Genomic DNA, 15343 nt, shown 5'->3' on the forward strand with positions numbered 1-15343 from the left:
ATGATGTAGGATGATGACTGCTCCTTCATTCCTCGGGTCCATTCACCCCAACTTGCTTGCCCAAACACTGCTGGTTAAGGGACTTGTAAGCCACCTGTGTATCTATTTCAAGCTCTGGAATGGGGATACAACACAGCTATGCACACACAATGTCAAGGCACTGCCTGATGGAGTAAGGCCTGGAAGTCCTGGTGCAAGACATGAAACGAAGCAGAAGGCGCGGCTGTCAAATTATCGGTGTCTCACGCAGAACTGAGAATGCCATGTTATCGGTGGATCGCTAGATCTTTGATGCCATAAAACAACCCAGGCATGTAGGAGGAAGGGGGGCTGAGGGGAAGAGGGAAAAAACCCAGCTCTCTAGATAACAAAGGATCTCAGGCTGGCATCATTCATTGTCTTGTAGACAATGGGGAGACAAATCTGCGGAATAATGAGCTCCTTTTCAGCGAGCTGACAGATCTGTTCCATCTCAAGTCTAATCTATGGGACCTAATGTTCTTTACAGTGAAGGCAGCCAAGATGTTCATCTTCAGCTTTGCCACTCTCTTTTGTTTTAAAGTCAACAACTCCCTGGGGACAATATAGAAGCACAGATGGATACAAACCGGTAGGAAGCCTTCAAAACGGGGGTCTGAGTTGGCTCAAATCAGCAAGAAGCCTTCAAAAGAGGGGTCAAAGCTGGCTCAAACCAGAACAGAACCTTCAAAAGGGCTCTAGGTATGGCAGAAGATGATGCAAGGTTTGCTATCCAGCAATCAATCAGCGTTGAGTCAATGGGCCACAGTGAAACGTTTAAAGTGCCATGATACCATTTTAAACAGACTTTGCTCCCCGTCCCCAAAAAAGGGAACTGGAGTTTGTTAAGGGTACTGAGAGCTGTTAGGGACTTGTATTCCCCTCTGAGCTACATTTTCTGGGAATCTGAGGCTAAAAGGCAGGGAGCCAGAATAATGTTTTCCCCGCAATCCCTTCACCCACAGAGCTCAGGTGGTGTATCTAGTTCTCTCCCTGCCCATTTCCCCCTTCAAAAAAAAAATCACACTTCATTCTTCTCACAGTCTATAAATGCAGATCAGGCTGAGAGAAAGAAATTAGTTTAAGGTGTTTATCCCTTTCTCAGAATACTAGAACTCAAGATCAACCAATGAAGCTGAACACTGGGAGTCAGGATGGATAAAAATGAAGTACTTGCATCATTAGCCCACAGAATACAGAATCATAGATTTGCAGACTTGGAAGATGTCCCAAAGGTCATCCAGTCCAACTCCCTGCAATGCAAAAAGTCACAGCTAAATATATGCTATCACAACATACAGTGATGGCCACCAAATCTGGAAATACTTTTTTAAAAAAAGGTTTACACACAATTCACGGATGATAAGGCTGTCAATAGCTACTTGGTCATGATGGCAATAGACCCCTCCAGCATCAGAGGCACTATGGCTCTGGAGACCTGCTAATGAGGAATGCAAGAGGGCTGTTGTGCTCCTGTCCTGCCTGCAGTCTTCCCATCTGGTTGGTGACTGTGAGAAGAGGATCCTGAGCTATTGCTTACTGCCTATTGAGCCCCTCCCCCTAGAAATGTACGATTTAAAACAAAGCATGCATTCTAAAATCGATTCTAAAAACAATTACAACTGAAAAACATATACAAATCAGTTCTAGTTTTAAGAAATGTTGTAAGAGTGCTTAAAAACTTTCTTCCATCTAGTGATCTTGGGGCTGCCAGGAATAGTCTTTTTCAGCCACCAAATGCCTGGATAAACAGGAATGTTTTCAAATCCCTCTTGAAAGATGGAGACAGGTGCACTTCTTTTGGGTGGGCATTCCACTACCAGGGAACCACCACTGAAATGGCCCTGTTGTGGATCCATAGGAGCCAACTCCTAGGGGCTGAAGTTCCTTCAGCACTCTCTCCATAAAATATTTGAGGGGCTGGGCTCCCCCCAAAGTTAATGAGCATTGCCATTCAAATAGTGTGTGTTGCATCTTGTGATCAATTATGCAGGGTAGCGTTTACCTGAGGCCCCGATATTTTATTCAAGTTGGCACCCCCAAGTGGGTCAATGCCAACCAGGCAGTCCTCGGTAGCAACACTACCAACAAGGCCTTCCTTGTTGGTCATATGACATGAGGTGGTTGCTGTTGGGGAAGGTGCAATTCACCTAATCTAGCAGGGCTCTTCTTATGTTCCTGTGCCTCTCCCCATGCTATCCATGCTGGGCTTGGGAAGGTCTGACTGTCTGATCTACATACATAGATTCTCCAAATGGATTTAGAACCCTGCAGTCTATGTCAAGGATGGGGAACTTGTAGCCCTCTAGATGTTGCTCGATGCCAACACCAATCAGTTCCAGCCACTATGCCCAATGCTCAGGGATTATGGGAGTTGGAGTTCAGCAACACTGATAGGAGTCACAGTCCCCATCCTTGCACTACACAGGGTGATATGTCACAACACTAGAGAGTCTGTTAGATTTGGCTAAACGAGGGCATCACTGAGGCCAAGTAAGGGCAATTTAAATGGTTACGTTGGCATAGTTGCAAGTGTTGTGTCCGACAGAAAAAAGTACCAGAAAAAAACATCTGCAACCAATTTGTCTGTAATGCACGATTCATTTGTAAAACTTTCTGAAAGCTTGTGTGTCCATTTGAGTTTGTAGAGAAGAAACATCTTGCAACTGAAACGGCTTTTGCTTGCAGCCAAATTCCTCCCCCCCCCCCAACATTTTTTTGGAAGCCAGACCAATCCTCTTTCCTTTGGGGACCATTAACATATTGTCCTGAAACAAGCTGTTTATTAACTTCACTGCAAAAGCTGCCAAGGTGTTAAAAAGCTGATCCGTTTAGCAAAAACTTTTGATGGAATATTTGCACTCCTCAATTTGACATCTTTCAAAGGATGTGATCCAGTGGCCAGCTGAACAGAACACCTAAGTCCCATTGTAATCAATGGTGCAGAAAGAATTAGGATTAAGCATACTATAGTTCAAATTAACTACAAATGTTATAATGAGCTCCTTTGATTTTTCTGTTACTGTACATTGCTTTTATTAAAATAACACACACTATGAATTGATATTTATTTAAAAATAAAGAGCATGAGGTAGCCAAAAATAAGGCTACTTTCAATATTAGTTGGATAATTTAGTATACCAGGATCTCAACCATTGAAACAAAATATGCTTCCAGGCATAGGCAAACTCCAGCCCTCCAGATGTTTGGGACTACAATTCCCATCATCCCTGACAACTGGTCCTGTTAGCTATGGATGATGGGAATTGTAGTCCCAAATATCTGGAGGGCTGGAGTTTGCCTATGCCTATGCTTAACCATGGCTGGAACTTGCTTATAGACATAAGTCTAATTCATTATTTTTATTGTTAATGCAACTCAATGGTCAGGATGGCAAACTACTGAATAGCTATTCTTTCTTTCATTTCCACCACTTTCCTCCATTTTCTACCATGCCAAAATTTAGACAGGAGGAAAGAAGGATGTGTCTTTTCGTATTCTGCAAATTGGGGGAGGGGGGTGGGGGGGGGGAGAGAGAGAGAGATTAAACATACCTGGATCTAGTAATAGACTTCTGAGGGGTTGTTTTTTGCAGTACTACTCTATTTGGTCTGCAGACCATAAAAACCAGATGCAGTTATTAAAACAACCACAGCAGAGACAAAAGAACAACAAATACTCTCAAACTATTTTAAACCATGGATTCTGTTATGCTCTTATTCTAAAAGGTACAGCCTGTGTGCATGAAGAGTGGATAGTATTCACATAAATTAACGTAATAGCATTGGACTACAAGAGCCTGCTGGCTTAGGTCAATGGCCAATCGAGTCCAGCATCCAGTTCTCACAGCGGCCAACCAGATACCCATTATGGGAAGCCCTCTAGCAGGATTTGGGCACAATAGCACTCCCTCCTATGGTTTCCAGCAACTGGCTTTCAGAAGCCTTACTGCCTCCAGCTGTGGTTGGTAGCTTTCACTGCCTCTTGTGGGAGTGAGTTCCATAGATTAATTATGTTCTGCGTGAATAAGTACTCCCCCCCCCGAATATTCTACTCAGAATAGACCCATGGAAATTGATGAACTTAAAAGTCAATTTCAGAGTGTCTACTCTAAGAAGCACTACACTAGCTACAACCCAACAGATATTTACACAGATTGTGCCTTTTAAAATATGAGCATAATTCATGATTTAAAATAGTTTGAATATACAGATAATTTTGACTCAGGACTCACCTTCCCTTTAACACCCTTGTTTCAAAGGCTATAGCAAAGAACATTGTCACACTTGAGGAATTCAGATAACCCCCCCCCCCCCAATTTCATAGAATCATAGAATTGTAGAGCTGGGACCCTGAGGGTCTTCCAGTCCAACCCACTACAATGCAAGAAGCTCAATAAAGCATCATTAGCAGTTTCTGACTAGCATTGTTTAACAATAGCAAAACAACAACAACAACAAAACACAAAACCCCCAACTTTTTCCACCCAAACATGGAGGCTGAAATGAAGCCCTTCAGTAGATTTGTTTATAAAAAGACAGTGACCTCAGCTCAGTATGGATGATAAAAACAAATTCCTAGGTTCAGAATATGCTTAGAGACACCACTGTTTTTCAACTATAAAAGGACCTGAATTTTGCAGGTAGATCTTCAGAGTCTACTAGAAACTCAGGTAAATTCAACAACCCTAAACAATCAGCTGACCGCTGTTGCAGAGTCACACACATTGCTTGTCACGACAATCAACAATGCTTTGTGCTGTAAGCCTAAGAAGGCTGTCAACTGAGGAAAGGATATTTTAGCAGATTACTCTGCTTTTTAACAAACTACATTGATTTAAATTTAAACACACTTGCCTTATTTCCAAAATCTAATCATAGATGGCTTTTTCACATACCAAAGCAAGCACATGATGACGACAAACTAATCCACTCATTCTTAGCAGAAAAGCCATTGTGTATATTTCCTTTTTCATTCAGCATTACAGTAACACACAGTTAATCCTGTAACACACCAGTACAAAAAAAAGGCGTATTGGTTTTCAAAATACACAAACATAACCACAGAAAAATAAATCCTCAGTCCTTTGATTAGTCAACCAAAGCTCTGGTTGATTAATCTACCAATTAAACTGATTGAAGACCTCAGTTCTCGCTCTCTTGGAAAGGGCCTACCATCTGATTATTAGCATATAATTTACAGGCCCTCTCCCCCACAAAAGAAACAAGACAATATAAATGCCACATTCATTTTAATAATACACATTGTACTCTGTGCCCAACATCTGCAGAAAGGTAAAACAGACTCCCCCACACACACACTTCTTGACATGTCCCCCCCCCCTCTCTCTCTCTCTCTCCCATCCACGCCTGGGCTTATTGTTTCTTAAGTGACGGAAGGTTTAATCAAGAAAGCAGGCAATTCATCAATTGCAACGAGGCCGCCTGCGTGGGGCTGACAGCCCCCACATGGCTTTATACAGTGGAAAAACCCGGCCACCTGTCAGCCTCCAACCTTTTACGTTGGGATATACAAACGCACTCTGCGATCAATCCACCAGGCCTTCCCATCCGTCCCCTCCCTCTGCCTGATTATATTCCTCCTTTATGTTCGGCGCCGTCCGTCCCTCGTTATTGGCGGGGACAGACGGGGAGAGAGACAAGACAAGCTATGGCTGTTTATGCGCCATCGTAAAAATTTATGCACCCTTAAAGTGACTTATTCCCCCTTCTGTTTGACTCCCATTATTATAAATAATCCCCCCCCCCCTTCTACTTCTACTTCATTCAGGATTCTGCTTCACTTCCATGCTTTATTATCTGTTGCCCCTGTGTAAATACACATCCCTCCTTGGCCTCTGTCATTTCGCTGCTCTCTTGCTCTCTGCTTGCCCTCCTGGTTTAGAGAAGCTCAAACGATGCTACCTGAGATGTGTGGTCCAAGCAACCACTTTTAATTACGCCTCGTGGGCCATATCGTATGTGGGCGGAAACAGTATCTATAACCTAATTAAGCCAGTTTCTGACTTCTCAATCCGGTTATCGCCATTGTCTGTTACACTTCACTGTGACCAAGAAACGGAAGTACAGGTGAGGCCATGCATATATAGAGAGAAAGCAGGCTTAAAACAAAACACAGCTGGGCTTCCCACTGGGTCTTTTAATAGCACGCATGGCCTTCAGGAACCAGCAAGCAATGCTTATAAAGGCATGGAACAGATGACACTGGAGTGATAGATCTGCCGACAGGTACTAGCCATGACAGCCTGTGTTCACTTTCAAGTACTCCAGGAGAGGAGAACCTCTGGCCTGGTGGGGTCTAGTGTAGCCTCCCTGCCTAACACCTGGAACTCTCTCTAGGCCACACCCCCTCTCTGCAAGGACACACCCCTCACTGGCCTTCTTTGACATCCTCCTTGAGTGTCCTTTGCCTGGCTGGAATGTGTCCCTGGATTCTGACGCTTCTTGCTTGCCTGCGTGCAGAATAGAGTGGTGTGTAGAAACCAGCCTACTGTACAATGGGGGAAGTTTCACATCCTTTGTTCCTCTTGGTTTTGCCTCTAGCTCCGCCCACCACTGGCAGGTGGCCTTTGGAAGAGAGACCAGAAGGGGAGGCATCCCTTACCCTGAAAAATGCTCCCCACCCCTGAAGAATCAGATGCCAGGGGAAAGCAGCAGGATAGCATCACTGTTATGCAGTGCTCAAATTACCAGTGGGAGAGGAGAGGGATGTCCTAGACCCCTTTTGTTTTGTGGTGGCCCTGCTCACAACTGTTTTCAGAAGGCTAGACGGAGGGGGACGTGGTGTGGCTAAAATTAGTGAGGGGCAGAAATGGGGTTGGGTGCTCTAATAACCTTCCCACCCCAACTTTCACTTCCTCCATAATTTAAGAACTGTCTTCATGCTTGGTTGCGGGTTTCTGGGGCAAGGCTGCAGCTCAGTAAGAGCATCTGCTCTGGATGCAAAAGGTGCTGGGTTCAAACTCCGGCATCTCCAAGGAGGGCTGGGAACATCCCCTGCCTGAAACCCCTGCTGGGAGTCAGTGTAGACCGTGGGTAGGCAAACTAAGGTCCGGGGGCTGGATCAGGCCCAATTGCCTTCTAAATCCAGCCCACGGATGGTCTGGGAATCTGCGTGTTTTTACATGAATAGAATGTGTGCTTTTATTTAAAATGCATCTCTGAGTTATTCGTTCATTCCCCCCCCCTACCCAAATATAGTATGGACCCCCCACAAGGTCTGAGGGACAGTGGACTGGCCCCTGCTGAAAAGGTTTGCTGACCCCTGGTGTAGACGACACTGAGCAATGTGGGCCAATGGTCTGATTCAGTATAAGGCAGCTTCCTATGTCCCTGTGACTGTTCACTGTCGGAGAAATAATGCAGGGCCAGGTGGATCTGTAGTCAGATCCAGCCAAGCATTTGCGATTTCCTTAAAGGAAATGCCGGGTTCCCTCCCAAGCCATCCCAAGGCAGTAAAGCCTGTCCAAAAATGAGCAGAGCTGTGGTTTCCACAGAGGTGGGGAAGGGAAATCTCTTCCGACTTCCTCCCAAACCTTCTTCCCCGATCCGGGATCATTGCCAGGGCAGCATTCCCGCTCTCCTCATTTCCAAACCAATTAAGACCACACCAGAGTAACAAGGGAGGAAGTGGGGGTGGCGGGGGGGGGGAATGAACACCTACATGAATTATGCGATCGTTATATTCCATCTCTGGAAGAAACCTACAGCGGCAGCTTGAGTAAAAACAAAAACAAAACCCTACCAGGATTACCATTTGATCAGCCCCTTCATTAAGGTACATGAGTTAATGCCATGTTCTTCTGTTATAAGTGCCAGTCACCATTAACACATGAAAAAGCCAAGGAAGGAAAACCAGCTGACAGCACCCCCCCTTTTTTTTCTGCATTTCTTGCAGTGCAATAGTACTCCCCTGCCAGAATTTCACAGTTTACTTTCTTTCCCTTTGTAAAAGATAAATCCCAGTTTCCCCTTGGCAGGGCCCAGCAAATTCAATGGGTCACTTTGCTGGATTGCAACTCCATCACATATAGAAACTCTTGATTCTACCCATGGCCAGCCAGATGACCCTGGGAAGCTCATGAAGAAGGTGTAGAAACTAGTTTGTCCAAGCTACTCTTATTCAGACATATACTGTTCTTTTACATTGGGTTTGCATTTACTGTATTTAATGTGGTGAATGTTGGAAGATGCAGGTCAGATAAAATGGTGTCCTTCTTCATTCAGTGCATATTGAAGCTATGGAATTTGCTGCCACAACAGGCAGGGATACGGAGAGTGCTTTAAACAGAGGTTCCAACATGCATCATTGGGACAAGTTAAGAATCATCCCAGCTGGACAAAAGCACTCAAGGACAAGGGTTGAGAAGGGCCAATGAGGTGTGTTGCCTGGGAGGAGTCCAGAGAGCCAGAGAATCCTGGAGGGCTGGATTTGGCCCCTGGGCCTAAGGCTCCCCAGCCCTGGCATAGCCATAGCCATAGTAGAAAGTCTAAAAACAGTGCCTAGTCATGATAGCTATATGAAATCTATGGCCTTGCAGCTGGTACAGCTCTAAACACCAGTTGCTGGGGCCCATCAGTGGGAAGGACTAGTGGGCAGCTGACAACAGTATAGAGAGATGAGGCTGGAATGGGACTTTCCCACGGACTGTAGCACCCAACTGAACCAACAGCTGCTACAGGCAAATGAGGCTTCTGATCACAGGGTGGTTCCTTTTAAGAACCATGTCTGAGCCCTGCATCCAGCACCCAATCAGACCAACTGCTTCTGCGGACGACTTGAAGCTTCTGCTAGCGACATGGAGGATCCTTTAAGACTTGTGAGAACAACATCTGAGCATGACACCCCATCATCTTCTGCAGAATTGCAACAGATTCTGAGCTTCGTCATGCTCCTATAAAGGTAGAGTGACTCTACCAGGGGACTGTTTGAGTTGCCTGGGCAGTCAAAGATGGCTCTGAGTTATCTAGCACTTTTTTAAAAAAAAAACCCGAGTCACTAACACTTTGGCTTACCTGATATGGCATATAAATTGGAGTGCTGGTACTCAAAGTCTGGTCGAGTGCCATGCCCTTTCCCTCGAAAACTGGCCGGAAGTGTCAGAGATATATGCCTAGCAAGGAAAAACAAAACAAGTTGGTCAAAACACACTTTCCCTTCACTTCCAAGTGTTCTCCCAAGGGGACACAGAGTCTCCCAAGCCTGATGAACACTCTTCCCTGCAACTCCAAATGTTCTCCAATGGTGAGTGTAATGGCGGGTTGGAATGCTGACTTTCCTCCCCCCTTTTTTCAGACAAGCACATAAAGCTGAATTCACCCAAGTTAAATGCACATGAGCTGCGAGTGGACTGCATTCAGAAAGCCCTAAACATTTCTGGTCCTATTCCTTATGTTCCGTCTCAATCAACGGGATGGTTTTGGTGGTTCCACATGCTCCTGAGGTTCTGTAGGCCTTCACTAGGAACTGAGTCTTAAGTGGGGCAGGCCGGTTCATTGTGGAACTCCTTGCCAGTAGAAATTAGGAAGGAATTGCCCCGGTCTTCTTTTAGACGTCTACTGAAAACTTCGATAGGTGTTTGCAGTATGTTTTTTTGTTTTCTTTTTTATCCAACCAATGATGCTGTGTTGATGTTTCACTGAACCCTATTCCTTTCACAGAGCTACAATTCCCAGAATGGCTTAATAGTCAACCCTCTTTCCAGGGGACTCTGGGAATTGTAGCTCTGGGAGGGAAATACGGTGGGCTCCTAACAACTCTCAGCATCCTTTAACAAACTACCGTTCCCAGGATTCTTTGGAGGGGAGAGCCATGAAAGGACAGGGTACTGCCAGTGTAGTGTAGTGGTTAAGAGCGGTAGTCTTGCAATCTGGGGAACCGGGTTCGCGTCTCCGCTCCTCCACATGCAGCTGCTGGGTGACCTTGGGCCAGTCACGCTTCTTTGAAGTCTCTCAGCCCCACTCACCTCACAGAGTGTTTGTTGTGGGGGAGGAAGGGAAAGGAGAATGTTAGCCGCTTTGAGACTCCTTCGGGTAGTGATAAAGCGGGATATCAAATCCAAACTCTTCTTCTTCTTCTTCTTCTTCTTTAAACGTATAGTACAGATGGGACCTTATTTTAAGTAAGCGTTGCTGGTTGGCCAGGATGGATATAAATTTATTTATCCCTGCAAGCCAACAGCAGAAATGTGTTTTCCTTATGCCTTTAAAACCACTTGTCATTTTATTCTATAGACAGGAAATTAGATGTGGAACATTCTCTCTCTCTCTCTCTCTCTCTCTCTCTCTCTCTCTCTCTCTCTCTTACACTTACACACACACGAGAAACCAACAACAGCCCAATTTATAAAAGTCCCCAAGTTCCTAAACACATATTGTTAAATGTGAGCAGCTTGGCACCATATGGCAAATCAATTACTAGTTTCAATCCCGAAACACAGACACGCACACACCCAACCCGAACAAAAGCAGGTGGGGGGGGGAGAGAGAGAGAGAGAGAGAGAGTATGGAGGTGTGGAGCGGAGGAGAGAAACAGCAAGCCGGAGAGAGGAACAATCTGGAAACAATGGAAGAGTTGAAATGAACAGCGGCCGCCGGAGTTTTGAATACAATTAATCATCATTCCGAGCCAACGGGAAGCCATATTGACGCGGGCCCTGCATTTGAATATTTAATTAGGGCGAAGTTCTTCATCAAATTATTGCAGATTGGGGGGGGGCTGGTGTGCGTGAGGAGGGAGAACAGGCGCAACTCAAACCCCCAAATCCCTTTGATCGAAGCTGCCAAAAAGCTGCACTGAGCCTGTTCAAAACCGCAGGGCTAATTCCGATGCGGCTGCGAAGGCATTTAGCAAAAATAAAAAACAGAAGAGGAGTAATCATTGAAGCTGGCTTATTAGAAATGAATTGGGAGTGGTGGTGGAGGGGCTCTGATCTTATACGAAGAAGCCTAACACTCAAATGAAGACAGACACACAGATTTGGGGGGGGGGGGAGAAAGAGAAACTTGATTTGGTACTGTGGGGGTCCTTTTCATTTTCAACCACTCCTGCTGCTGTTAGCATGATCACTTAACCAGGATTTTAATGGGCACAGTGTCATCACGTGGGTTGAAAGCTCACCACTGGCTGCCATCACAAAAATAAGATGGGCCCTTAAAAAAATAATATACACCCTGGCTTTTGACCCTTTAGGTGTATCTGTTTAGGACTCTTTATTTTTCTGTTCGTAAGTTGTTTTAAACTGCTTTCGATACTGTGCTTTAACTACTGTAAGCAGCCCTGGGACCTTGGAGTGAAGGGCAGGCAATCAATCAATCAATCAATCAATCAATCAATCAATAAGCAAGTGCAAGCCCAATGTAAATATTAAATAATTTATTATTTGTTGAATTTCTAACCCACCCACCCTCCCAAAGGACCCCCGGGGTGGCAAAACAGATGTATTGTTTGAATGAAACAAACAAACAAACAAACAAACAAACAAACGGCAGACATTCTAACACAGATTTTAAAATTCTAAAAACAATTCCAATTAAAAACATCTAAAATCAGTTACAGGGGTTTTTTAAAAAAATAATAAATAATAAAATAATAATAATCTTAAAATAAGTTTAGAACATTCCTCCAGCCAATCATCCTAGGGCTGCCTGGAACAGTATTTCTTTATATTATATAATAATAATAATAATAATAATAATAGTAATAATAATTAACAACACTGACTCTTAAAGCACTTAATCAGGAACAAGGAATCCTGTAGCCCCGCAGATGTTGCCTGACGACAACTCTCTCCATCCCTTAGCCATGCTGGCTGAGGAGCTGCTGGGAGTTGTAGTATACCATCATCTGGAGGACACCACTCTGGCTACTTGTACCCTCTGTCTCCCTACCCGCTCTCTCAGACCATCAAGTCAACTCCCCCTCTGACATCAGAGGTGGGCAGCCAGACCAGGGTCAAGCTGTTTTATCCTCCCACCTCCAAAATGCTTCCTAAGAGAGGTTCCCCTGGTACGAACAGTTTCATTTCTATACAGATATATTTTATTTATATCCCACCAAACTAGGCCCATGGGCTGGAAGTTCCTCCATAGATATTTTGAGGCCACCCCGGTATTCCCGCCCCCTCCACTAACTGGATGCAACACTTGAATGGGCAATTGTGGAGCCTTTCAAAGACCAAATCCTTCTCTACCCAGTCCCTAAAATGCAAGTCTGTGTTCTTGCTCAGAAATTCTCCCCGTATGGGATACACAAGAGCAAGCGACGGTGGGAGACTGCGGATGAGGAAGAAAGAAGGGGGGAGGGGAGGGGAGGGAGAATGTCTTTTAATGAGGAACAATACAGCCCCTAGTCTCTCTCTGGAGCCATAATTAGAGCAAATTAATTGAAGTTGTGTTTTGACACACTTGCTGAACGCACAGGCGATGCATGACATGCTTACAACTCCACTTGCGGCAAACGGCATGACGGAAGTGAGGATACAAAATCACTAGGTGCGCACAGGAGCCGATTTGCATGTGCGGTGTGCAGGCACTAAGCCATTCAACGGTGCTCCTGTGAAAAGTTGCCACTGAACGATATTAACAGTAATTACTAAGACTTCAGGAGAATCTGTAATGCTGAGAGGTGGGAGGTAGAGGAAGGCTCTCATTAATAGGAGCCAGTGCCAGTTACTATCATTTCTCCTGCACATGTAGGAAAGCCAGAATCTCCCAACTACATCCCCACCAGCATTAAAATGGCACAAAAGAGATGGGGGTCAGGTAAGAGACAGAAACATCATTACAGGACAAAAACACTCAGGAGAAGGCCACCACCACCCTCCCACTTCCTCCCTGTAACAAAGAATAAAATCTACTCACAGGAAGCTGACATCCCAATCTATTCTGAAGCAGTCTCCACCCTTTCTAATGCCTCTCTTTAAAAAAATTACACTGGTTTTTCCATTGCTTTCTGCATTCATAGCAAGTTCCTGATCCTCATGTTTACCTACATTTTCGCCCTGCCTGTTGTTCTCACTTTTAATGTCCTGTGCTCACTTGTTGCCTACTGTCATTTCTTGCTGGCATTAGGCAAACGACTCCTCATTTGACCAAGCTTTTTAAAACAGACCTTCTTAATCTCTTAGTCCCATGGACTGCCAGAAGATCAAACCTCTCCATTCTTAAGGAAATCAGCCATGAGCATTCACTGGAAGGACAGATCGTGAAGTTGAGGCTCCAATACCTTGGCCACCTCATGAGAAGAGGAGACTCCCTGGAAAAGACCCTGATATTGGGAAAGATGGAGGGCACAAGGAGAAGGGGATGACAGAGGATGAGATGGTTGGATAGTGTTCTTGAAGCTACCAGCATGAGTTTGACCAAACTGTGGGAGGCAGGGGGAGACAGGAGTGCCTGGCGTGCTCTGGTCCATGGGGTCACAAAGAGTCGGACACAACTAAACAACAATATTACATTTGGCTGCTGTAATTTTATGCTTTCCTCTGCCCTGACATTTAAAAAAACCACAACAACCAGGTTTAATTCAGTTTCAAAATCATTTTACCAACACCTTAATTGCTGTGTGAGCAGCAATACTGAAGGGTAACTTAGAAATTAATAAATCTAACAATGAATGCACATCATCTAAAGGTGGGATGGAGAACCTGTGATCATCCAGATGCTGGGATTATGACTGAACGTCTCTAACACTCCAGGTTCAATCCCTGGCAGCTTCAGGTGGGGCTGGGGCTGAAACCCTGGAGACCTGCAGCCAGTCAACACATTTATTTATTTAAATTCGTATACCTTCCTTAATCCGAAGATCACAGGGCAGTTCACAACATAAAAACACAAAATGGCAATGCAAAATAATGGTCTCACTCAATATAAGGCAGTTTCCTTATATCCTTATATGAGGTGTGGTTGATTGCTTTTGAAGGCCCCCTTGGAAGGCAAATCACAGGCAAATGTCAAGTCAAGCTTTTAAAATACACTGGAAAGAAAAAGAGCCACTAGTGCCAGACCACCAGAGTTAGACGCTTATGCCTTCTTTTGCAAAACCGAAGCCAACATCAACGTATTTTAAGTTTCTCGTCCAGGCAGGGCTCTGCAGGGAGGGCCAACTGTTAAAAGCGTTTGTAAATGTTTAAAACTCTCATCGAAACCCATTAAAATATAAGTTCCCCTGCTTCTCCCTCAGCTCCTTTAAGTGACTCTCAGAGCCAGACCCCCCCCCCCCAAGTTCACCCTCGTCTGCAGACGAAACCCACTGAGTTGGAACCACTTCAGGTGCTTTGACATCCAAGCAAGATGCAAATCGTGTGGGTTCTGTTAAACAACATTCTGGAAACAGCCTCTGGGCTCTGTTCTCTCTCCACGGCTGGAGGCATAAAGCTTTCAAATACCACTTGATGGGAATTGCAAGAGGAAGAGTGATACTGTGCTCAGATCCAACTTATGGGGATCCTACAAGTAGGATCCCACACTGTGCTCAGATCCTTTCTATTTGGGATATCCAGCTGGCCACGGTGAGAAAAGGATGCTAGACCAGATGGGCCACTGATGTGATCCAGAAGGTATTTCTGATGTTCTAAGGAGCCAACCCTGCTAACAGGTCTGGCTGCTTGCCCCTCTGCCCAGTATTCCGTTCTCTTGGCGGGCAGTGGCATTCCAAGGTAATGAGCAAAGAGAAAGCCCCCTTTCCCCATTGCCTGTTACATTACCCTTTTAACTGGAAATACCTTGGGTTTAATCTAAGACCTTTCGCCTGAAAGCAGAGACATGGGAAGATATCCTCGACCAGGCTTGAAACTCATCCCTCCAATTAAGCATTATCTACTTTGACTGATGCTTATGAGCCATACTTGCATTCCATAGATTCTGGGTTTGATAAGCATATTAAGAACTTGAGAGAATGACCATAGCTCAGTAGTAGAACACCTGCTTTGCTTGTAGAAGGTATTGAGCTCAATCCCTATTGTCTTCAGGGATGGCTGGGGAAAGCTCCTGCCCAAAACCCTGAAAAACCACTGCCAGTAAGTGTAGATAATACTGAGCCAGATGGAGCAATGCCTGGATTGATATAAGGTACCATTCTATATGGGACGTGGGTGGCGCTGTCGGTTAAACCACAGAGCCTAGGACTTGCCGATCAGAAGGTCGGCAATTCGAATCCCTGCGACGGGGTGAGCTCCCGTTGCTCGGTCCCTGCTCCTGCCAACCTAGCAGTTCAAAAGCACGTCAAAGTGCAAGTAGATAAATAGGTACCGCTCCGGCGGGAAGGTAAATGGTGTTTCCGTGCGCTGCTCTGGTTCGCCAGAAGT

The 15343-nt window shown here is 45.1% G+C and overlaps 1 protein-coding gene across 5 annotated transcripts in view; it reads right to left on the minus strand.

The window, feature by feature from the left end:
- The window catches only part of MVB12B (multivesicular body subunit 12B), a 106158-nt gene that overhangs the window by 54572 nt on the left and 36243 nt on the right, over positions 1-15343 (minus strand). For 4 of the 5 annotated variants that reach the window (XM_081180340.1, XM_081180342.1, XM_081180339.1 and 1 more), the window contains exon 7: positions 9054-9151. In XM_081180340.1, the coding sequence (XP_081036466.1) occupies positions 9054-9151 (98 nt within the window). Of the gene's footprint in view, positions 1-2781; positions 3518-9053; positions 9152-15343 lie in introns of those variants that run through there. The other variant, XM_081180341.1, reaches the window with a different exon arrangement.

This window comes from Podarcis bocagei (genome assembly GCF_964188305.1).
Source record: "Podarcis bocagei genome assembly, chromosome: Z".
Lineage (NCBI taxonomy): Eukaryota > Metazoa > Chordata > Lepidosauria > Squamata > Lacertidae > Podarcis > Podarcis bocagei.